Here is a 24,024-nt window from a genome sequence, read left to right on the forward strand (position 1 = left end):
CCATCTCCCTGCTTGTGGCCTGGGAAGGCAGTGGAGGACGGCCCAATGCATTGGGACCCTGCACCCGTGTGGAGATTGTAAGAGGTTCCTGGTTCCCAGCTTCGGATCGGCGCGCACCGGCCCGTTGCGGCTCACTTGGGGAGTGAATCATCGGACGGAAGATCTTCCTCTCTGTCTCTCCTCCTCTCTGTATATCTGACTTTGTAATAAAAATAAATAAATCTTAAAAAAAAACAAACGAAAGTAGTATAAGATTTTTACTCTGACAACTGAAACACTATTGAAAAAAACCCTAAAACTATCTAAATGAAAAAGCCTTCTGTGTGTCTGTGTCGGTTTAACACTGTTAGGATGGTGATCGCCCTCTAACCGATCAAAGGACTGAACACTAGAGCCGTCAAAACCTCAGCGAGCGTTCTGTGTGCATGCGGTGGGGGAGTGCAGTAAAATTTAACAATTTGATCCTCAAATTTCCACAGAAAGGCAAGGAATCCTGAAAACAACAACTTGGAGGTCCTGATTTCAAATCTTACTTCAGAGCTACAACGGAAACTGTGGTGCTGGGATCAAGACAGGCAGGAGAAGATGGAGCATGCACAGGCAGATGGTTGCTGCCCATGTCACTTTTTTTTTGGAGCCGGTGCAGTGCCTCAGTAAGGTTAATCCTCTGCCTTACAACATTGACATTCCATATGGGCACTGGTTCTAGTCCTGGCCGCTCCACTTCCACTCCAGCTCCCTGCTCATGGCCTGGAAAAGCAGTGAAGGGCAGCTCAAGTCCTTGGGCCCTGCAGCCACATGGGAGATCCAGGGGGAACTTGCTGGAACATCTTGGTTTTGGATCAACTCAGTTCCACTGTTTCTGTCATTTGGGGAGTGAACCAGTAGATGGAAGATCTCTCTAAAATCTACCTTTCAAAACAAACAAATCAATCTTAAAAGAAACAAACCATTAAAAAAAAAAGAAGAGAAGAAATTGTGAATCTAGGGATTGACGTTGTGGTGTAGTGGGTAAAGTTGCCGCCTGTGTTAACAACATTTCGTATAGGTGCTGGTTCAAGTCCAGGCTGCTTCACTTTTCATCCAGCTCCCTGTTAATGCACCTAGGAAAGCAGCATGACCCATGGCTTTAGTCCTTGCACTTGGGAGACCTGTAAGAAACTCCTGGCTCCTGGCTTCGGATTAGCTTAGCTCCAGCCATTGTAGCCATCAGGGGAGTGAACCAGCAGATGGAAGAACTTTTCTCTCTGTAACTCTGCCTTCCAAATGGATAAACATTTAACAAAAATTGAGAGTCCAGATAAAACTCCTCATATTTACAGTTTATTTTCAACAGGGGTATCAAGACAATTTAGTGTATAAAGAATAGTCTTTTCAACAAATATAGCTGGGGCAATTGAAAACCCACATGCGAGAGTGAAGTTAAACCACCCCCAGCCCTGCCGCCCACCTCAAATCATATACAAATTTTTAACTCAAAATGGATCAAAGACTTAAACATCAGAGTTTTTAGCTATATACCCTTTCATGGTTTATTAAAACTCTTGTGAGTTTGTAACTAGGTTATAAACTTTATGAATGGTCGTAGCACTTTCAGCTATGAAACTTTCAGTTGAAAATGTACACATACATCCTCATGCCTTTAAATTAGAAAATGGGTTTCTTAAATATGGCACCCCCAGCACAGGAAACAAAATAAAATAAATTGGACATCATCAGAACAAAACACTTGTTTTAAACAGCACCATCGAATAGTCAAAAGACAACTCATACAATGGCAGAAATTCTGGCAACTCATGAGGAGCCTGGAATCTGGTATATATAGACAGATCTTACCACTCAACAGCAAGAAAGAGAACCAAACTTAAAAATGGGCAAAGAACTCACAGGCATTTTTCCAAAGACCTCACACGAATGGCCAAGGAGCGCATGAAATGGTACTCCTTATCATTTGCCACCAACGAAACGTAAACCATAGCTTCAAAAGTCACACATTCTAGGATGCCTGCAGACAAACCTTAGAGGACATTCACACCCTGTTGGTGGGATGTAAGATGGTGTAGCCTGTTTGGAAAAAAACAGTCTGTTTCCCAGTTGTCTGCAATTGCCTAGCAATTCTAATCTTAAGAGCATAAATATACCAGAGAATTAAAGACGCAAGTCCACACACGTTTGTATCTGAATGTTGCTAGTAGTATACATAATAGACCAAAATGGAATCATCTCCCATGTTCACCAGCTGATGAGTAAACAAAATGGAGTGTTTTTTTTTTTTTAAGATTTATTTTTATTGCAAAGTCAGATATACAGAGAGGAGGAGAGACCTCAGAGAGGAAGATCTTCCATCCGATGATTCACTCCTCAGTGACCACAACAGCCGGTACTGCGCTGATCTGAAGCCAGGAGCCAGGAGCTCTTCCGGGTCTCTCCATGCGTCCTCCACTGCCTTCCCAGGCCACAAGCAGGGGGCTGGATGGGAAGCGGGGCTACCGGGATTAAAACCAGCGCCCATATGGGATCCCGGCATATCCAAGGCGAGGACTTTAGCTGCTAGGCCACCATGCTGGGCCCTGGAGTGTTATTTTATTATAAAAGTAACAATGTCCTGCTTAAAGCTAGCAAAATGGATGACCCTGAAAGGTAATGCCAAGTAACAGTCTAGACACAAATCACAACCTATCTGATTGCACTTACTTGAGAAGTCCACAGACAGAAGTAGAGCAGTGATTGACCCAAGCTGAGTGGTTAGGGCAGGGGAGAAACAGGGAGTGAAAATGTGCCAAAATTACATGGAGATGACTGAACTAAGGAACTGTGTGTGTTCTTCCAATGGGCTGATTGTTTTTTTTTTTTTTTAAATTCCATCAAAATAATTTTTATTCAATTTTGCACTTAAAAAGTTTCCATATACTACATTTCAATTTCCTTTCTCTTCCCAAAATGTCACACACATCCAATGGGCTGATTGTACAGGATGTGAGACGTGACCTACCAAGGAGCGTGGGTTCTCAGTGTCGACTGGGATGTGGCCTTCCTGGAATGTCCACGGAGACCAAGGGACATGTTGTCTGATCCCTTCTGAGCATCCTGCCACCTGGAGTCCTTCCCTGTAACTGGATACCAAAGGGTCTCACTGGGATCAACTTCTGCAGGATGCCTCCCTTTCCCCTAAGGCAAACCGTTTTGTTCGGAGGCCCCTCTAGTACAGTTGTTTCTTGACGCCATGAGAGGCAGGCAGGGGCTGGGGTCAGTGCTCACCCTGCTCTGAGTGTTGGGATGAGCAGGGATTCCTCTGGCTGTTCCACAGTGATCCAGCCCTTGCCACTGTGCATGGGCCTCGTCCTGCTCTGCAGAACCCGAGTGAAGACCTCTTTCAGAGCTGGTCTCTCTGGGTCTGGGTACAACCGCCCGCAGGTCCATGCCAGCCAGGGGATATCGGCTTCTGGTGCTGACCACCATGACTGGTGTGTGGGGCTGGAGGTTGATGCGTGTTGGACACTTCCTGCTACAGCCAAGCTGGTGGCTCCCACGTCTGACAGGAACAGAGATTCTGGACCTCTAACCTTCGGCTTAGTTTTGGCTTAGACAAAAGCCAAGTAGTTGGAAAATTATAGCAATTATAGCCTAGGTTCAGCTCTTGAACATTCTTCTAGAAATACCCCATAGGAACTTGAAAACTTGAGTGATTTGGTTCCAGGGGAGCTTACTAACCCACATAGCTTTGTCCCTTGTTGGCATCTTTTTCTTTTTGACATTTTCAATAGAGATAGGCCTTATTAAAAAAAGAAGCATCTGCAGAGTACACTTCACAGTGGCTGGTCTGTTTTAGTCAGTCCTTTCCTAATGGACATTATTTCTTTGTCACCCCAAGTTTGCTGCACTTGACATTATTCTGGCTTCAGCTTTGTCGAAAGGCTGCTACATGGAACGTATCATCAAGTCATCCTTCCAAGAAGCTGTGCCAATTCACACTAAGTGGAGAGCCTCAGTTTTGCTTTTTTCATTTGTGGGTCACCTTTGAAAAATCACTTAAGATAGCTGTGTAGCTTTCCAGGCAATGCTATTTCAAAAGTCTATTCTGTCCCACGGATGAAGATGACTATAGTTATCATAAGTATCCAGGGCTGTTCAGACCCCTCTCACATCGTTGGTTTGTAACACTCCTGTTTCCATGTCAAGGCATAAATGTTTGTGGACATAGGATATCAAATGAAGCATCACATCTGGTTTTAAAAATATGCATTGCATATGAACTTTGGACTTGGAGTCCTGGATCTTTAACTGACATATCTTCCAGCTCAGGTGTATGTCTCCCTTATATTTCAGGCAAGGTATCTCTGATATTCCATTTTCTTTCACATACAATTCACACATTTCTTACAAGGTGTATTCCTGCGTAGTTGTGTTCTGACTGGGAACGTTTTCCTCGGAGTATATTTTCTGGTTTCTTGCGGCAGCGTGCACGACCAGGATAAGGACAGGAGCAGAACTACTCAGTCAAGTGGTTTCCATGGTCAGCTAAGACTGGGCTATGCACAGCTAAATCAGTCTGTTCACTGCAGGGTCCCCAAGAAGGACACAAGTAATCTCCTGCACTTGGGCCATGGAACCCCTGTGCAAGACATTCTCCAGACACTGTATGTACTTTCTGCCAGTCCAGGCATCTCTTAGAAACTCACCTGATGCCCAAATTTCCCACCTGCTCACCCTCAACCGGAATACAGGAGACTAGCAGGTGTCCAGAGAAAGCTTTAATGAGTGTGGCCAGGAGAGCGCTGTGGCTGCCAGCTTCCACTAGTTCCCTCCATAGGGGCACAGGCGGGCTGGCTGCCTGGGGGCACAAAGTGGAGGCACCCAGTGGGGCCGGGCTCTTGGGAGTGTGGTAGACAAAGAGGTCCATGCGCTTCAGGCTGGCCCTTCCTCAGGCATTCCGAGCAAGGCCACCAGGGGCTCTAAGGGTGCAGGGGTCTCAGTGGGCACAGGGTGGGTGCGTTCATGCTTACGCAGGTCACTGGCACTCAGGAAGGCCTTGGGGCAGTGGGGGCAGGTGTAGGGGCGCACGGAGCTGTGTGTGCGGCTGTGCTTGCGCAGCCCAGCCCGGTCGGAGAAGCTCTTGCCGCACTGGCTGCAGGGGAAGGGCCGCAGCTCTGGGTGGGAGCGCTCGTGCCGTCGCAGCAGCGTCAGCGTCACGAAGGTCTCCTTGCACTCACGGCATGTGAATTGCGGCGGCTTCTCCTCAGCCTCCTCACCCCCTGCCTCGCAGGACCCTCCCAAGGGACCCGGGGCCTCCCCGACTCCGCCATCTGGGCATCCCACCTGCTCCAGTGTCATGCCCACCACTTGCCACTGTGTGGCCATCACACCTCCTGACTCCGGGGGCAGCTCTAGCAGCCCAGCCGGAGGCTCCCCTAGCCCTGCAGCTGTGGCAGGGGCAGCGGGGCCCTCACCCGCTACGGCCACAGGCAGTGCCAGCCCCACCACCAGCTCCTGTTGTGGTGGGGCTGCTGCTGCTGCCGCCTCGCTGCTGCGATGGGTCCGCTCGTGCTTCCTCAGGCTCGATGACACCACAAAGGACTTTCCACAGGCGTTACAGTGGAAGGGCCGCTCCCCGGAGTGCACGCGGCTGTGCTTGGTGAGGCTGGCGCGCTCGGCAAAGGCCCGCCCGCACTCCTCGCAGCGGAAGGGCCGCTGGCCTGAGTGCACCAGTGCGTGCCGCTTGAGGTCCCAAGACGCCACGAATGTCTTGTCGCACTGCAGGCACTTAAAGGGCCGGTCGCCGGTGTGTACACGCCGGTGCATGGCGAGGTCTGCAGGCTGCCGGAAGTCCTTGCCGCACTTCTCGCAGCGGTACGGCTTCACGCCCTCGTGTGCTCGCTGGTGGCGCCGGAAGCTCGAGGGGTCGGAGAACATGCGGCCACAGCGCGGGCACAGGAAGGGCTTCTCCCCCGAGTGTGTGCGCTCGTGGCTCTGGTAGGAACTGAGCTGTGTGAAGCCCTTGCCGCAGGCCGGGCAGCGGTAGGGCTTATGTGCCGCATGGATGCGCTGGTGGCAGGTGAGCGAGGATGAGCGGGAGAAGCTCTTTCCGCACTCAGAGCACAGGAACGGGCGTTCACCAGTGTGAGACCTGCGGGAGCGTGTAGGATTGGGCATGAAGGTGTCAGGCCATAACTTGACAACTGCAGCCGCTGCCGCCACTGCCAGTGTAGGGGCAGGATGTTAGAGACTCTCTGCACACCTCTAGGGGCCTCAGCTAAGGCCCCTAAGGGCCACAGGGCAAGACACCTTCCATGGGGACTCTCCATCCCCGGATAGGCCCCTCTCTGCACATCAAAGTCTAGCACGGGCCACAAGCCCTAACTGCATAGTTCGCAGGTGTCCTAGGTCCCACTTAGTCCCCTCCCCCACCCTCGGTTCCCTCTGCAGGCATCCTTGCTCCACCCCTGTGCCCACCTCTGTCCAACTAGTGGCGGCCACTCCTCACACGCCCAGCTCCTTATAGAACATTGGTGCTGCCTACCTCCCCATCGGTTACTGCGGCTCTGCTCCCCACCTCCTGCCCTAAGGACCCCTTACCTCTCGTGGTTGCGCAGGTCCTTGAGCTCGGCATAGGCTTTGCCACAGCGTTCACAGCTGTAGGGCCTCAGGCCGGCGTGTGTGCGCCGATGCTTGCGGAACACTGAGGGGTCAGCGAAGCTCTTGCCGCAGTCAGCGCAGGTGTAGGGTCTCTCGCCCGTGTGGCCGCGCTGGTGGATCTTGAGCTTGGAGAGTGCTCCATAGGCCTTGGGGCAGTGCGCACAGCGGAAGGGCAGCTCGCCAGCATGTGAGGCCAGGTGCACCCGCAGGCACACGGGCTGCATGAAGCGGCGGCCACACTCGGGGCACGGGAAGGGCTTCTCGCCTGTATGGCTACGCCCGTGGCTGCGCAGCTCAGGGGCCGTCTTATAAGCTTTAGGGCACAGTGGGCAGGCATAGGGCCGAGGCTTAGCCGCTGAGCCTGGCACCTTGTCCCCGCTGGCTTCCTCCGCCTTGGGTTCTGTCTCTGGCTTTGGCTTCACCTCGGCAGCCTCCTCTGCACCGTCTGCAGGCCCATGCGTGGCAGCATGGCGCGCTGCCCTGGGAGCATTTGGAAATGTCTTGGTGCAGGACAGGCACTTGTATCGCCGGCCTGCGCGCTTGTAGCCAGGGGTTGGAGACCGCGCCTCAGCCGCCTCTGCCGCCTCTGCCTCCATGGCCCTGGAGGGCAAGACTTCTCTGCAAAGAGAAGGAAAGTCAGCCGGAAGCCACGTCCCTGCATGCCTTCTCACTCTTTCAGGGTCACCCAGAGAACACAGCTCATCTGCAGTGCCCCTCTAGACTGCAGCTGCACCCACCACGGGCCCCACCTCCATCCTGCCTCTCCCTCCCCCACTGTGCTCATCTGATTTGTTCACCGATGAAAGCACTGGCCAGGTGACTTCAGAGGGGCTGGGGTTACCAGACTCCCCCAAGCTCTGGGACTTTTCAAAACCCGTGGCATTCCCAGAGGGCCTAGGTTCCTTCCATCTCACCATCTCACCTCGCAGGGGCCCTGCGAGGCTGCAGACGCAGAGGACTCCTAGGTGTGGGCCTCATGTGCCTGGCTCTGTCTGGAAGCCACAGGTCCCTAGCATCTAAGTGTTGACTTTCCTGTCTGTTGAGTTAGCTCTGGGAGATCCCAACTGTTCACCCAGAGTCCTGGCCTTGCGCAGCTGGGACTCCACCCCAGACAGGAATCTTGGTCCACCCTCCGCTCTGGAATCTGTTGGCCAGTTCCCATAGAGCTGGTAAAGCGGCCTGAGCCACTGCTAGCAGTTAGAGGCCTCTTTCTGGTTCCTAACCCATGGGTGTTTCCTGGTGGGGAGCAGCCTCCCAGGCAGGGTCCCCAGCTCTAGCTGAGGTACCTACTTCTTGGTCCAGAGCCCAGTACCCTCTCCCCTCAGTGACTCCCTGGGGATCATGGCCAGGGGCAATAGGATTAGCCGCAGCATTAGTCTTAACACCAGCTCATCCTCCCTAGAGGATAAAGGAAAGAGGATTAAGGCAGATCCACTTAAGGAGTGCTCATTCAGCAGCTGTGGGGAGGGGAGCCAGGTGTGCTCAGGGCCTGGGCTCCATCAGAGGCTGTAGTGGAGTCAGCGCTTGCCTGCAGGGCCGCCTCCTCACCTGCAAGTGAGGACCCTAAGGTGGGGGAGGAGGAAGGAGTGAAACTGGCAGCTGAGCCAAGGAGCGTGCTGGGAGAAACACAGAGAAAGGCTTAGGGCTCTTGCTCCAGGAAAGGGCTGCAGGAAGCAGCAGCTGACCTGGCCGACCAAGGGAGGCCCTGGGGGGGCGGGGAGGTGCAGGAGCTGCAGCCTTGGGGATGCACCTGCCCCCCACAGAACCTTCTTCCTGAAGGACCCCTAGACGTTCCCCAGCCCCTGCTCAGCAACTTTCGCTTCTACCTCTCCACCAAGTTCCCAGATCCTCCCTGGTTGCCCCACATTCTACCAAGGCTTCCTGCCAGCCCCACCTGCCTCAGGAAGCTCTTCCTGTACCCCACTTGACTTCGGGCCTTCATCTCGCCCAGCTATGTCCTACCTCAGCTGGGTATGTTTACTTTTCCCACTAAATTCTGGGACTTGAAGAAGGGGAGTTAGTAGGGGAGGGGGCCTGCACTCAGGAGCTCCCCTCCCCCTCCTCCCATGGTTTGGATCCATTTCCTGCTGTCTCCAGGAGATCCCTCACTACTTCTGGGGCAGCTCTAAGCTCTGGAGTCTGCCTAATAAAGTTCCCCCTTGGGGGGGAGTGCTTGGCCGGGTGGTGGAAACCCTGCCTGGGATGCCCGCGTTCCACCAGAGTGCCTGGGGTTCACTCTCAATGCAGCTTCCTGCGACAGCGCACCCTGGAGGCCCTGCTGCCCACATGGGAGACCTGCACCTGGCTTCAGCCTGGCCCAGCCCCAGCTGTTACAGGCATTTGGGGGAGTGAACTATGCCTCTTCTTTTTTTCTTAAAGATTTATATATTTTTATTATTAAGGCAGATACACAGAGAGAAGGAAAGATGGAGAGACAGAGACGAAGATCTTGCGTCTGCTGGTTCACTCCCTAAGTGGCTGTAATGGTCAGAGCTGAACCAACCCTAAGCCAGGAGCCAGGAGCTTCTTCTGGGTCTCCCACACGGGTGCAGGGTCCCAAGGCTTTGGGCCATCCTCGACTGCTTTCCCAGGCCACAAGCAGGGAGCTGGATGGGAAGTGGAGCAGCCGGGACTAGAACTAGAGCCTATATGGGGTCCTGCAGCGTGCAAGGCAAGGTATTAGCCACTAGGCTACCACACTAGGCCCTGAACTATTCCTCTTAAACAAACGACATCTTTTAAAGTCTCCCCTTAGTAAATGTATATTTAGTGAGCACCTGCCAACTACCAGCTCTTTCCATAGTCTAGACCCTTTGTACTAACTCATTCTTCATGTGGATACGAGGCAGGTCCTGCTATTTCCTTTCCATAGTTGTGGTCCAGAGAGACATCACAGCATGTGGTGAAGCATGAAGTCTGTGCTGCCAGACTTCCCAACTCCCCATCTTGCCCGCACCGTTTCCCAGCTGGTGTGACCTGCCGCAATGTACTGCTCTGTGTGAATCTCCGGCTCTCATCTGAAAAATGGAGATAATAATACTAGTAACACCTGGCTCACAGGGTTGGGTGAGGATCATTACTGCCCACAATGCCTGGCCGTCTCCCTGGAGCCACACTGCTGAGCAGAGAACACCTTCTGGACTGTGGGATTCTTGTTCCCATCCTACAGATGAATAAACTGGGGGCGCCCAGGAGAAGAGGGGCCTCTCCATTATCACATGCTACTAACTCATGCAGCTAAGTTGCCACAAGCTGTTGGTCCACCCAACACTGACTGGAACCCTGAGCCCAGACCACCTGTGTGCTTGCTCTCATGCCTACACAACTCCCTGGGGACCAGTGATCGGGTAGCTGGAAGAATAAATGTCTCCTAAGATATTTCCCAGGGAAAATGAAACGGAGAGCCAGGTTTGTCCCTGCAGGCATCCAGTGCCACGAGGAGAACTGAGTAGGCTGTTAAAACCCATCATTGGGGCTAGGAAAGCAGTGGAGCATGGCCCTAGTGCTTGGGCCCCTACACCCACATGGGACAGCTGAATGAAGCTCCTGGCTCCCACCTAGGCCAGCCCCAGCCTTTGTGGCAATCTGGAGACTGAACCAGTGGATGGAATCTCTGAATATTCTGCTTTCTGTCTAACCCTGCCTTTCAAATGAAATAAACCTTTAAAAAAAAAAATCATTCAATCCTCTTTAAGAGCAGGTAACACCACTGCCTGCAAGCTGGCACCCCCACGTGGATGCTGGTTTTCTGGTGCTTCACTTCCAATGCAGCCTCTGCTAATGACCGGGGAGAGTCTACGCGCTGGAGCTGCTGTCACCATGGAGAGACCCAGAGGAAGTTCTAGGTTCTTGGCCTTGGCCTCGCTCCGTGCTGGTTGTTGCACTTGTCCGAGCAGTGGATCAGCGGATAAAAGATCACCTCGATCTGCTTTTCACTCTCTATAAATCTGACTTTCAAATAAATCAATGTTAAAAACAAAAACAGAATACCTCTCTTTATGTCTACTGCACAGCCTTTCGCCAGCCCTGCCCCACCCGCCCGCAGCCCGGGGCAGGCGAGGCCCTGGAGTGTGGTCTCTGGGCTCGCTCTCTGCCACGTCCCACTTCAGACAGGGCACACACCCTTAGGTCCTGGGAGCAACAAGTGGAGATTTAGGCCCCACAAGGGGAAAGCCATGCACATGGAGCCCAGCGAGCAGCTTGCACTGGCTCGTTTTCAGCCCCTCTGCTGCCACATCTCATTGATTCCAGATTTTTTTTAAGGTTTCCTTTACGTTATTTCAAAACCAGAGTGACACAAACAAGTGGAGATACAAAGAAAGACAAAGATTTTCCATCTGTTGATTCACTCCTCAAACAGCTATAAAAGCCAGTGCCAGGCCAGGTGGGAGCCAGGAGCCAGGAGCTTCTTCCAGCTCTCACATGGATAGCCCCTTCTGCTACGTCTCTTGGGTCACCAGCAGGGAGCTCGACTGCAGTGGAGCCGCCAGGACTCAAACTGGCATCACGGCAGAGGAGCATGCCAGCTCCTCTCTCTCTCTTAAGATTTGCTTATTTCATTTGAAAGGCAGAATTAGAGAGAGTCTTCCACGCACTGGTTCACTACCCTGACGGCTGCAGGAGCCAGGGCTGAGCCAGGCTGAAATCAGAACCTTGAAACTCCATTGAAGTCCTCTACGTGGGTGGCAGGGGCCCAAACACCCGGGTCATCCTTTGCTGCCTTGCCATACTATTACTAAGGAGCTGCGTCAGAAGTAGAGCAGCTTGGGCCCGGCATGATAGTGTAACGGCTAAAGTCCTTGCCTTGAACGCGCCAGGATCCCATATGGTCGCCGGTTCTAATCCTGGCGGCCTTACTTCCCATCCAGCTCCCTGCTTGTGGCCTGGGAAAGCAGCTGAGGACAGCCCAGATCTTTGGGACCCTGCACCCGTGTGGGAGACCTGGAATAGGCTCCTGGCTTCAGACTGGCTCAGCTCCAGCCATTGCAGTCACTTGGGGAGTGAATCATCGGATGGTAGATCTTCCTCTCTGTATATCTGCCTTTCCAATAAAAATAATGAATTAAAAATACAGCAGCTGGGACTAGAACTGGTTCCTAATGGAAAGCCTGTGTTGCAGGCAGCTGCTTAACCTGTTAAACCACAGCAACAGCTCTAAAGGGGGTTTGCTCACCATTTTTTTCCTGTATTCTTTTTAAATGATTTATTTATTTATTTATTTATTGGAAAGGCAGATTTACAGAGAGGAGGAGAGACAAAGAGGAAGATCTTCCGTCCGATGGTTCAGTCCCCAAGTGAGCGCAACGGCTGGAACTGAGCCAATCTGGAGCCAGGAGCTCTTCTGGGTCTCCCATGCAGGTGCAGGGTCCCAAGGCTTTGGGCCGTCCTCGACTGCTTTCCCAGGCCACAAGCAGGGAGCTGGACAGGAAGCGGGGTTGCCAGGATGAGAACCGGCGACCATATGGGATCCTGGCGCGTGCAAGGTGAGGACTTTAACCACTACGCTATCGCGCCGGGCCCTGCTCACCACTTTTAATAAGATGTTTACTAAGGGAGCGGGGCTGCAGGGTAGCTCAACAGGCTAATCCCCTATCTGAAGCACTGGCATCCCACAGGACACGGCTTCTAGTCCTGGCTGTTCCACTTCCAATCTAGTTCCCCACTAATGACCTGGGAAAGCAGCAGAGGGTCTTGGCTTCAGGTTGGCCCAGCTCTGGCTGTTGCGGACATTTGGGGAGTGACTCAGGGATGAAGTGGGGAGGGCAGGCTAGGTCAGGCTAAGATCAGAAGACTCAACCTGGGTCTCCTGCCTGGGTCACAGGGACCTGACCACTGGAGCTGTCCCCTGCTGCCTCCCAGGGGAGCAGAGCCGGGGTGCAGGCATCCCAGGTTTGGTCCATGGGTCAGATGCTCACCCCTGCGCCACCTTACTGGATGCTATCTCCACAGCTGCTCTTGCCTCTCTGCAATGTCCCTGATGGGGTCATCCAGGAATACTTGCACGCTGCCCACGGGCCAGCGTCATTCTAAACATTCCACGCATACTACTCAGGTTAACCTCCCAGCCTAAAGGCTGAATATGGACCAAATGTTTGTGTCCTGCTGAAAGTCTTATACGACAGCCCTACGCACCATGGTGAGCGCAGCTGCAGATGCAGCCCGCTGCACGAGGTCATGAGAGGAGGGACTTGGTCACTGGCCACAGCCATGGCCAGCACGTGCGCGCCGCTGACTCCTCATCGTTGCCTCGGCAGCAGTGACACAGTCTGTGGTTTCGTTGTTGGTTCTCTGGCTCCAGCCCTGGGGCCCCAGGCAGCTGGGAAGTATGGGCAGCTTCATCTCACCCTCTACCCGCCAGGTCCCTGTGGAGTGACCCCGACTCAACACTAACTCAGCCTCCAGGAGGACTCAACTGGAACGTGGGACCATAACATCGGCTCGCCCCGCAGTAGGCGTCTGTGAGAACTAGCACCAGTCCTTCAAAAGGCTTTGGGGGGCCTGATGTTGTAGCCTAGTGGCTAAAGTCCTCACCTTGCATGTGCTGGGATGCCTTATGGGCACCGGTTCCAGCTCCCTGCTTGTGGCCTGGGAAAGCAGTAGTGGACAGCCCAAAGCCTTGGGACCCTGCACCCACGTAGAAGGTCCAGAAGAAGCTCCTGGCTTTGGATCGGCTCAGCTCCAGCAGCTGAGTGAACTAGCAGATGGAAGATCTCCCTGTCTCTCCTCCTCTCTGTAAATCTTCCAAAAAAAAAAAAAAAAGGCTTGTGGGAAGCAGGATTACTTGGGCTATTTTTTTTCTAGTGTGTATTTTCCATGGGTTTTTTCTAAAGACCCCTCGTACACACTGATTTCAAAAAATTTTTTCTTTGCCCAAAGCAAGTTTACTTAAAAAAAATTATTGGAAAAGCAAAAGAAGAGAAAGAGCAAGAGAGGGAGAGACAGACTGCCCACTGCCCATGGGCTGCACCAGCCAGAGCTGGGACAAGCCAACAGCAGGGGCTCGGCACCCCGATGGCGGTCTCCCTCACGCAAGGCTGCGGCCCAAGCCCTGGAACCACTGTCAGCTGCCTCTGTGGGGAGTGCACTGGCAGAGTGGGTCGGGAGACCACACCAGGACGTGGTGCCCCAAGCTGTGACTTGACCACTGCCTCAGATGGCAGCCCAGGCCCCAAGTCTATTTTTCATGACCTTTTGGAAGTACCTTCCTATGGACTAACTGAGTCACCCCACCGGCACACAGCAGCCCCCCACCCCATGTGTGGTGATGGAGCCTGGCTTTGCCAACGAGGGGGATGCACCCTTTCAATTCCCAAACAGCCTGGGCTAGGACCCCAGGGCCGGGATGAGCGGAGAATGGAGACCCCCTCAGCGTCCCCATGTCTGGCCAAGGAGTTGCCCGCAGGTCTCAAGGAACGTTACACTCCTGGTGACCCCACGACATGGAACCGTGCGGAGGTGGGCGCTCCTCCTTGACCTCCAGCCTGACCCCAAACGACTTTGCCAGGGTTGGCTCCAGGGCTGCGGCCCCCTCCCCACTGTAACCACAGACCACAACGCCCAGCCTTCCCCACCTCAAATCTAGGTTGTGAACTCGTCTGCCCAGAACAGCCCCTAAGAAGGCTTTTTTTTTTTTTTGCGTGTCCTTCAAACTCCCTTTCCAGCCGTCCCTGGGAATGCTCGACGGGCAGCTGAGGTGATGGGAGGGCCTCCCTGCGCTCTGCCTCTCAGTCTTCCCATCAGCTAAATGGGGCTCCCCCTGCAACTGAGGCCGTGTGAAGCAAGCTGGGGCCTGCGAGCCGGTCCCCCACCCACACCCACCGCCGGGCAGGGCCCGCTCGGGCCTCGGGAGAAGCCTGCGCAGGACAGGACCTCAAAGAACGCGGCGAAAAAAGAGCCAACCCGGAGGCGTAGAACCAATGAATGGACTGCGGGTCGAGTGCGGGACAAAGGCCTGCAAGATGGCGTTCTTTAGGACCGCGGGAGGGGCGGCCGGGGCCTCGGCCCGGGAGGGAGCCCCAGGCGCCGGGCAGCCGGGCAGCCGCGGCCGAGACAAAAGCCCGCAACCTGGCGGGCTCTAGGACCCCTCCCGGCTCCCGGCTCCGGGGCCCGCACCGCGCCGGCCGAGCCCGGGCGTCGGCCGCAGCCGGAGCGCGGCCAGCGGGGAGGGGAGGACGCCAGCCGGCGGGTTCTAGGACCTGCGGGGCCCGGAGCCCGCCCGGGACCGCCCGCCCCGCCCGCAGAGCGCTTGCGGGGACCCCGAGCCCCCCGCTCGGACCGCGTCGGCGCCAGGGCGGCCCGGGCGCTTCCTACCTGGCGGGACTCGGGCCGGCTCCGCGGCGCCGGCGCCGGCTCCTCTCTCCGACGGAGCCCGGGACGCGGCGGCAGCGAGGCCGGTGCTAGGACCCAGCGGGGCGGGGAGGCGGGGCGCCGGGCGGAAGTGGCGGGCGGCGGGGCGGGACGCGGCCCCGGCCGGGCCACTGACCGCGAGTGTCTCCCAGAAAGACGAGGCGGGAGGACAGAGAAGGGCACGCTCAAGCCATAGCGTGCCCACACCTGCTTGGGCCGCTCGACGTTTCTTTTCATGGCAAGGAGTGACTCTGACGCCGCCTCCGCCCCGGTGTGTCTCGGGACTTGGAGTCCCTCGGCGAGCCCCGCGAGAAAGTCGCCAAAGCCCGAGGGCACGCCCGTAGAACCTTTTTTTCTCCCTCTCCTGCGCTAATTCTACCAGCATCGGATTTTTTTTTGTTTTGCACTGGGCGGAAGTGTGGCTAAGGATGTGTATGTTCGGAAAAAAAAAGCTGCGCCGTGACCTTCCTGGGCGGTGCCAGAGTCGCTCTGAGCAGTTCCTAGCGCCGGAAGTGTGTCTTTAAGACGGCCTCGTGGAGGCGGAGCAGGACATGTTCCCGAAGCGGAAGTCTCGCGGGGAAGCTTTTGCACATAGGACACTTCCTGTTTCTTATTAACAATAGGAAGTGTCCACCGAGCCGGGGGTTAGACTACTGGCTTGTACGAGCGGTGCCCTCTGCCCGCTCCCTTTTCCTTCCTGCCCCTTCTTTTCCCGCTTTCCCTCTCCTTGCACCTTCTGGGAACCTTGGTTGAGCGTTCGTGTGTGGGAGCGCGAGAGTCCCGGGACAGCCACCCCTGGGGGCGCGCGCCTGCAGTTAGGGGAAGGGTCCCAGTGCGCAGGCGCGCCCCCGTTCGCGGCCCCCAACGGACGCGTCCGCGGCGGGAACGAGGAGGGGCCGCCGGTGCGAGGTAGGGGTCCCCAGGGCAACTTAGCGAGCAGAGGAGTGAGGGGAGAGGGCCTCGCTGCTGCTTGACTAGGGGAGGAGACTCTTGGTCGCAGGGGCTTTGGGAGGTGAGAATTGGGGGCGGGGGGGGGGGTCGGAGAGAGCGTTCCCCACGGGGACTGGAGTCGGAGCTGCAGGAGCTATAGGAGTGGAGGGTCATGGCTGGAGAAGGTCAAGGTGCTGGTAGGAGGTCGTTGGAGAGAGAGCAGGGGCTTGGGAGTGAAGCCCGCCTGAGTTTGCTCGTGTGGGAACTGGGATAACAAAGGCATTGCAGGGTGCTGGAAGGGCCAAGCGACAGCATGGGTACGCTTTACCCAGCACAGCGCCTGGCACAAAGTGACGACCAGGCTCAGCTGCCTGCGCTGTCAGGAGAAGACGTGAGCGAGGCCGGGGAGGATAAGGTCAGGAAGCATGGCAAGTGGAAAGGGAAAGGGTGAAATAAAATGCTGGCCTTAGAGGGGGGAGAGAGAGCCAAAGCTGGGAGATGGTTTGGGTTAAGAGGAAGTAAGTAAAAGAAGCAGGAGTGTTCTGGAAAGGCAACCTGGGACACTGAATAGGGTCAGGAGAGGTGGAGGGCCAGACCCGTCCTTTCCTGTGACAGCTCTGCGCTCGGGTCCTCAGCTGTCAACAGGAGAGAGGAGAGTGCTTCTGGAATGTTCTGTTGAGAGGAGGTGAAAAGGCTCTGGCTTCCTCCGAGATGCGCCAGGAGGCGTCTATGCTTGTTTCTGAGTTACAGAGGCTGGGAGTGAGGTCTTTTTGGATCTCGTCTTTAGTGTCCCTGGGGGTGGCCTGGAGCAGGTTTCTGCCCTCTAGGGTTGTTGTCTCTGTATCTGGAAGTGACTTGAGTCTGGGGGCACTCGTTGCCAGGCAGGCCCTAAGTGAGGGACCCTCAGAGGAGAGCTAGTGCAGAGCAGGTCGCAGGGCGCTGCTGCTGCAGGGAGCTTTGCCATGATCCCATTGAGCTGGGGTGGGGGGTGACTCGGGCCTTCCTTTTCTGACCACTGCCCCCTCTTCCTAGGGCTTGACTCCTCAAGCAGAGGAAAATGTCGCTGCTGCCTGTCCGCTCCTCCTGAGCCTTCTGGTTTCTGCTCCGTTGCCCCATGGAGGACACACCCCTGTCACTCAGTTGCTCTGACTGTCAGCGCCACTTCCCTAGCATCCCGGAGCTGTCACGCCACCGAGAACTGCTCCACCCATCTCCCAGCCAGGACAGTGAGGAGGGTGACAACATCCCTCGGCCCTACCGCTGTCAGCAGTGTGGGAGGGGTTACCGCCATCCCTGGAGCCTGGTCACCCACCGCCGGACCCATGACACTGGCCTGTCCCCTTGTGTTACCTGTGGCAAGGATTTCACCAATCCCATGGCCCTCAAGAGCCACATAAGGACCCATATGTTCGAGGGCCGCCGCAGGCACAGGCCCCCTCGACCACAGGAAGCCCCTCCACAACTCCAGGGTGAGACTGTGGCTCCCAGTTCCTGGGACGAGAGGCTTCCCCCCCGGGAAGGCTGGGCGGACACCCCGGGCTGTGAGTCTGGACTTGATCCCGGGGCAGCTGCAGGCGCCTGGGAGGATCCCCCCCCCAGAGAAAAGGAGAGCTGGGAAAGCCGGCCGGGTCCCGAGGAGGGTGCTGCGGGCTGGGGGCCTCCCAGCAGCCCTGCCCGGGCCCCACCCCTGCCCCCTGCAGCCAGCAGCATCCTCAGCAACCTGGAGCAGTATCTGGCCGAGTCAGTGGTAGACTTCACAGAGGGCCAGGTGCCCGTGCAGGGCCCCCCTGCTGAGGAGGAGCGACGGTACAAGTGTAGTCAGTGTGGCAAGACCTACAAGCATGCCGGGAGCCTCACCAACCACCGGCAGAGCCACACGCTGGGCGTCTATCCCTGTGGCATCTGCTTTAAAGAGTTCTCCAACCTCATGGCTATGAAGAACCACGCTCGACTGCATGCCCAATACCGGCCTTACCGCTGTCCCCACTGTCCCCGTGCCTTCCGGCTCTCCCAGGAGCTGCTGGAACATCAGCAGTCCCACGAGGGTGAAAGGCCGGGGCATCCCTGGGAGGAGAAAGGACTGCCCACCACAGATGGGCACGCGGATGAGAGTGGCCGGGGCCAGGTCCCTCGTGCCTCAATGCTGAATGGCTCTAGGGAGCTCGGCGTCTCTGGGGACCTGGATGACAGCAGCCTGGAGGAGTACCGTCCATTCCGCTGTGCAGACTGTGGCCGGACTTACCGCCACGCCGGAAGCCTCATTAACCATCGAAAGAGCCACCAAACAGGTGTCTACCCTTGCTCGCTCTGTTCTAAGCAGCTCTTCAATGCCGCTGCCCTTAAAAACCACATACGTGCCCATCACCGACCCCGGCAGGGAACTGGGGATGGGCAGCCATCAGTGCCACCAGCCCCCCTGCCCAAAACCGAGACCACCGTCAAAGAGGAAAAAGAGGAAGAGGTCCCCGCCACCGCCCTGGATCATCGGCCCTATAAGTGCACTGAGTGCGGTCGGGCTTACCGCCACCGGGGCAGCCTGGTGAATCACCGCCACAGCCATCGGACAGGAGAGTACCCGTGTTCCCTCTGTCCCCGCAAGTACCCCAACCTCATGGCCCTGCGCAACCACGTGCGCGTGCATTGCAAGGCTGCTCGCCGAAGCCCAGAGCTGAAGTCTGAGGGTCCCCCCAACCATCTGAAGGCAGAAGCCGCAGCTGACTCCAGGGGAGATGACCCGCACGCATGCAAGCGTGAAGAGGAGGCCTCTGACAGCCTCCCAGCGGCAGCGGACAGGAGGGCAGCACATGTTTGCAACGTCTGTGGGATGTTCTTTGGAGACCCTGAGAGCCTGGCACATCACAGCCTGAGCCATGGGATGGCGGAGAAGGGCCGCAGCAGGACTGAGACCACCACAGAGGCACCTCCTCGGACATTTGCTTGCCGGGACTGTGGCAAGAGCTATCGCCACTCAGGCAGCCTTATTAACCACAGGCAGACTCACCAGACGGGGGACTTCAGCTGTGGGGCCTGTGCTAAGCACTTCCACACCATGGCTGCCATGAAGAGCCACCTGAGACGCCACAGCCGGCGACGGGATAGGGGGCATCGGAAGCAGGCTGGCAGCGATGGCAGAGGAGCAGTGGAACTCGCGGCAAGGGAGACCTGGGCCCAGGGACTGGAAGACAATGAGGGTCTGGGTTCTTCCCAAGGACCTACAGGACAAAGCCCTGGTGGGGCCGATGGTACCTTGCAAGGTGAAGGGCACTGTTTGCCAGGTGACTCTGAAGGAGGGAAGTGTGGGCTTGGAAGAGATGAGTTGTGTGTCCAGGCTGAGCGAGAGAGTAGAGGCCTCGAGGAAGGCTTGAAGGGGAAGGAGGCCTGTGGCCTTGGTGGCCTGGACAGCCCAGGGGGTGAGGAGTGCCACAGAACTGGCTTCTGTGATGACCTCCCTGGGCAGGACGAGGATCAGAAAGCAGCCTGCTGTACTGAGGCTGTCAGCGGCTGGCAGGCCGAGGGCACGCACACCTGCCCTGACTGTGGGCGCTCTTTCCCGCATGCTGCTGGCCTGCTGGGGCACAGACCCTGCCACCCACCAGGCATCTATCAGTGCTCCCTCTGCCCGAAGGAGTTTGACTCTCTGCCTGCCTTGCGCAGCCACTTCCGGGACCATGGCACGGGGGAGGCGGCCTCAGCCCAGCCCTTCCTCTGCTCGCTCTGCGGCATGATCTTCCCTGGGCGGGCCGGCTACAGGCTTCACCAGCGCCAGGCCCACAGCGCCTCCAGCCCCACTGAGGAGGGCTCGGACGAGGATCGGGGAGACGAGGAGGAAGGAGCCGCAGAGGCCCGCTCTCCCCGTGTCCCTCCACTGCAGGTCTCCGAGGCCGAGCTGCTGAACCAGCTGCAGCGGGAGGTGGAGGCGCTAGAGGGAGCAGGGTACGGGCACATCTGTGGCTGCTGCGGTCAGACGTACGATGACCTGGGGAGCTTGGAGCGCCATCATCAAAGTCAAAGCGCCAAGGATACTGAGGACAAGCCCCCCGGCCTCCCGGAAGCTGCAGGAGATGCTGCGGAGGAGGCCCCAGACCTTGCCTTTGAGGATGCAGTGGCCTCCGGCCCGGGAGAGGGTGGAGACACCAAGTCTGAGGAGGGGGTGAGTGGCACAGGCGCAGGCAGCCCCTGCGTGCAGGGAGGTGGAGGTTCCCCGGAGGCGCAGCCTCGCCCCTTCCGCTGTGATCAGTGTGGCAAAACCTACCGGCATGGGGGCAGCCTAGTGAACCACCTCAAGATCCACCAGACCGGAGACTTCGTCTGCCCCGTCTGCTCCCGCTGCTTCCCCAACCTGGCTGCCTACCGCAACCATCTGCGGAACAACCCTCACTGCAAAGGCTCTGAGCCCCAGCTGCGGCCCAGCCCCGAGGCGGGGGGCAGTGCGGAGCCCCACGTCACCGCAGAGGCGGTGCCCGAGCAGGCGGCTGTGAGGAAGCTCCAGGAAGAACTTCAAGCCGAGCCCCTGGACAGAGCGGCAGAGGTGAAGGAGGAGGTGTGGGTGGAGACGTCCGTGAAGGAGGGGGAGCCGAGGCTGGTGAAGGCCGAGCGACCCTTCAGCTGCGAGGTGTGCGGCCGCTCTTACAAGCACGCAGGCAGCCTCATCAATCACCGGCAGAGCCACCAGACCGGCCACTTTGGCTGCCAGGCCTGCTCCAAGGGCTTCTCAAACCTCATGTCTCTCAAGAACCACCGACGCATCCACGCCGACCCCCGGCGCTTCCGCTGCGGCGAGTGCGGGAAGGCCTTCCGCCTGCGGAAACAGCTAGCCAACCATCAGAGGGTACACGCTGAACGGCGAGGGGGTGGAGGCGCCAGGAAGCTGGCCCAGGAAGACGGGCCCCTCTCGTGTGGGCAGTGTGGGCGAACCTACCGCCATGCTAGCAGCCTGCTGAACCACCGATGCAGCCACCAGCCAGGCCAGCACAGGTGCCCCAAGACCTGCTCGAACCGCATGTTCCTGAAGGACCATCAGAGGCTGCACCTGGAGAGCCGGAGGCGGCGGGTGGGCCGGACCCGGCGGGCAGCTGTGCGCTGCGCCCTCTGTGGCCGCGGCTTCCCTGGCCGGGCATCTCTAGAGCGGCACCTGCGGGAGCATGAGGAGGAAACCAAAAGAGAGCTTCCCTCTGGTCTGGCTGACCCAAACAGCACGGGCAGCAGCAGAGGGAGCCTGGCTGATAGCCAGGGACTTCAACCCACTGCCGCTGGTGCTGAGTCAGGGCCGCAGCTGGAGCAGGTTGGAGCCTTGGCGACAGGGCATCTCAGACAGGGCTCTATCCGGGCCACTGAGCCACTGTCACCCGGCTGGGGGATGGCAGAGGGACAGCAAGGAGACAGGGCCCTGGTGAATCACCACGGAGCCTGGGGCCCTCCGGGTCAGGCCCTCACCAAGCCAGAAGATGAAGCAGAGGCCAATGTTTGCAGGAGTGCTTGCCGCCTGGCTGGCAGCCAGGCCAGTGGAGCCAGTGTGCATCAGACGGAGGGCTGGGAGCCTGGAGACAGCAGCTCTCCACTCCAGCCGGGGAGTCCTTCCTGCAGCCAGTGTGGCAAAGCTGACAGCCAGTCGGACGACTCCTGGAACCACAACAGCTCCAAGACAGACTGCCACCGTTGCCTGCATTCCTCCAAGGAGGTCTTGGCTCCTGTGGCCGCTAAGAGCCATGGCCACAATCACGTAGCTGCTCAGCCCTTTGCCTGCCCTGATTGGGACAAGGCTTTCCAGTCCCATTGTGGCGGGGCCAGCCACCTGCAGCTTCGTTCCAAGGATCAGAGTCGGGTGCTGAGCACACAGCTGGAGGAGGTCACGGGTCCTGAAGCCGTGGAGGGCCAGGCGGGGCTCCCTGAGCAAAAGCAGATGCCGGAAGCCCCATCAGAACCCTCCAGGGAGAATGTGGAGGGAGTCAATAGGCGGCAGAGGATGAAGCCCACAGTGGCCGAGGACAAGGAGCGGCCCTTCTGCTGCCCCCAGTGTGGGCGTTCCTACCGCCACGCCGGCAGCCTGCTGAACCATCAGAAGGCCCACACCACAGGGCTCTATCCCTGCTCGCTCTGCCCCAAACTTCTCCCCAACCTGCTGTCTCTGAAGAACCACAGCAGGACCCACACGGACCCCAAGCGCCATCGCTGCAGCATCTGTGGCAAGGCCTTCCGGACAGCTGCCCGGCTGGAGGGCCACGGGCGGGTCCACGCACCTCGAGAGGGGCCTTTCACCTGTCCCCATTGTCCCCGCCACTTCCGCCGCCGAGTCAGCTTCCTGCAGCACCAGCAGCAGCACCAGGAGGAATGGCCGGTGGCTGGCTCTGGTACGGGGGCGTGACGGCTTGGGCAGAGGGGTGAGGAGTCCCAGGAGGAGGTGGGCTCCTGGGTCGGGCAGGGGGAGCAGGGAGTGAAGGGCATCAAGTCACTAAGAGGTGGGGCACTGCCTATGGGGCAGGAAAATTGGTTTGAGGACACTGCCTTTTTTTTTTAAAGATTGATTTATTTTTATTGGAAAGGCAGATGTACAGAGAGGAGGAGAGACAGAGAGGAAGATCTTCTGTCTGATTCACTCCCCAAGTGGCCGCAACGGCCAGTGCTGCGCTGGTCCGAAGCCAGGAGCCAGGAACTTCTTCCAGGTCTCCCAAGCGGGTGCAGGGTCCCAAGGCTTTGGGCCGTCCTCGACTGCTTTCCCAGGCCACAAGCAGGGAGCTGTATGGGAAGCTGAGCTGCCGGGATTAGAACTGGCGCCCATATGGGAAACTGGAATGTTCAAGGCGAGGACCTTAACCACTATGCTATCATGCCGGGCCCGACACTGCCTTTTGAGCAGTGGGGTTGGACCTCTTCCCCCAGCAGCCCCAGCCTACCACAGGGCGGCGGGGTGAGGTCAGGGCAGAGGCTGTTGTCTGGGCTCCCACTGCTATGCAGCAGCCAAAGAAGAGTGGTGTTTGTGTTTGGGGTAGGGAAGTGTAACTGGCCACTAGGGAAGCCTGATGAAGCTAATAATAACTCCCGGAGGGGGGGGAAAAAAGAGATTGTTGATTTGGTTTAGGTTCTTTTCTTTCCTGGAGTAGCAGCGGTGGGTCGAGCAGACTGCACTGCTGCCTAGGTCACTGGCTCCCAGTGCTTCGGCACCTTTTCACTACATCTTCTCCTCTTAGAACAACACTAACACACCAACCCTGGCCCCTGGTGTCACCCCAGGCCCTTAAGCCAACCCTTTTCTTTTCAAGGATCCGACCTTTCCACCCCCACCCCCGCTCCCTCCTTGGGCACCCTTTCAATTGGAGGCCTGAGTCACAGATAATTGTCTGTCTGAAGGCAGGCCCGGCAGAGCGGCCGGTCATTAGCCGCTATAAGCCCAGCTTGCCTGGGGCTTGCTGTCACTTCCATCCGGCCAGTGGTCACCAGGGGTGGGTGTCCCAGAGCTGTTGGGCAAAGGGAGTGGTGCATGATGGTGCGTGAGAGGGCTTACAGGGGGATGGGTGACCGAGGGCTGGGAGTCACTGGGAGCCCTAGGATCCCAGGATTCTCTTCTAGGCTTTGGGGCTACGGGCAAGGGGGGCAGGGCCCATAGGGTTTGGAGGCACAAGCAGGGGTGCTCCAGCTGCTGAGGCTGTAACCGCCTCTCTCTCTCCTCAGGAGCTCCCGTGGCACCAGCGGCCAGCAGAGGGGACTCATCATTGCCCCCTGCACCTGCCCCCACGACCCCACTCCTGGACCCTTCAGCCCAGTGGCCTGCAGACCTCGGCTGCTCCCTCTGAAGGCAGTCTCCACAGATCAGACTGTTGGGGAGTGGCTTTGCATGGGGGCCTTGCGCTCCATGTTTGCCTCAGGAGAATGGGCATCCTCAGCCCCTCCTCCCCACTCCCCCCCAGGGAGAGACTCACAGCTGGCTGCTTGCCTGGGGGAGGGGGAGGGGGAGGGGGGTATTCCTCATCCCCTCTCCCTGGGGGGGCCTTCCTGCTGGGTCACCCTTGCCAGCCAGATCCCAGCACCAGGGAAAGGAAGGAATGGTGCCCATGGAGGAAGGGGAGCCTTTTGCTACAATTTGTAATTTATTTGCTAAAGTCTATTTTGTAACAATTTATT

The 24,024-nt window shown here is 57.4% G+C and overlaps 2 protein-coding genes across 4 annotated transcripts; one reads left to right on the forward strand and one right to left on the reverse strand.

Annotated features, from left to right (window-relative positions):
* Positions 1-3,461: 3,461 nt before the first annotated feature.
* On the reverse strand, positions 3,462-15,422 carry ZNF668 (zinc finger protein 668). The gene is made up of 3 exons (XM_004586921.3): positions 14,944-15,422; positions 6,574-7,251; positions 3,462-6,124 (listed from the first exon to the last, which is right to left on the reverse strand). Exons 2-3 carry the CDS (start codon positions 7,227-7,229, stop codon positions 4,906-4,908), a joined length of 1,875 nt encoding a protein of 624 aa, XP_004586978.1. The 5' UTR covers positions 7,230-7,251; positions 14,944-15,422; the 3' UTR covers positions 3,462-4,905.
* Positions 15,423-15,439: 17 nt separating this feature from the next.
* ZNF646 (zinc finger protein 646) lies at positions 15,440-23,783 on the forward strand. Of its 3 annotated transcripts, none has more exons than XM_004587150.2 (3): positions 15,440-15,991; positions 16,942-22,256; positions 23,575-23,783. In XM_004587150.2, the coding sequence occupies exons 2-3, from the start codon at positions 17,024-17,026 to the stop codon at positions 23,694-23,696; spliced, it is 5,355 nt and encodes a 1,784-aa protein (XP_004587207.2). In that variant the 5' UTR covers positions 15,440-15,991; positions 16,942-17,023; the 3' UTR covers positions 23,697-23,783. The 3 variants fall into 3 exon arrangements, with proteins under 3 accessions (XP_004587207.2, XP_058537094.1, XP_058537095.1); XM_058681111.1 differs by having other exon boundaries at positions 15,440-15,888; XM_058681112.1 differs by having other exon boundaries at positions 16,942-22,306; positions 23,575-23,591.
* The last annotated feature ends 241 nt before the right edge of the window (positions 23,784-24,024 follow it).

This window comes from Ochotona princeps, chromosome 24 (genome assembly GCF_030435755.1).
Source record: "Ochotona princeps isolate mOchPri1 chromosome 24, mOchPri1.hap1, whole genome shotgun sequence".
NCBI classification, from domain to species: Eukaryota; Metazoa; Chordata; class Mammalia; order Lagomorpha; family Ochotonidae; genus Ochotona; species Ochotona princeps.

Excerpts from the sequence above, each read along its gene's own strand:
- ZNF646 (XM_004587150.2), top strand. The coding sequence starts at position 17,024 with ATGGAGGACACACCCCTGTCACTCAGTTGCTCTGACTGTCAGCGCCAC. Across the intron at positions 22,257-23,574 it reads ATGGCCGGTGGCTGGCTCTG|GAGCTCCCGTGGCACCAGCG; the intron begins GTACGGGGGCGT and ends CTCTCTCCTCAG.
- ZNF668 (XM_004586921.3), bottom strand. The coding sequence starts at position 7,229 with ATGGAGGCAGAGGCGGCAGAGGCGGCTGAGGCGCGGTCTCCAACCCCT. Across the intron at positions 6,125-6,573 it reads GACCTGCGCAACCACGAGAG|GTCTCACACTGGTGAACGCC; the intron begins GTAAGGGGTCCT and ends ACGCTCCCGCAG.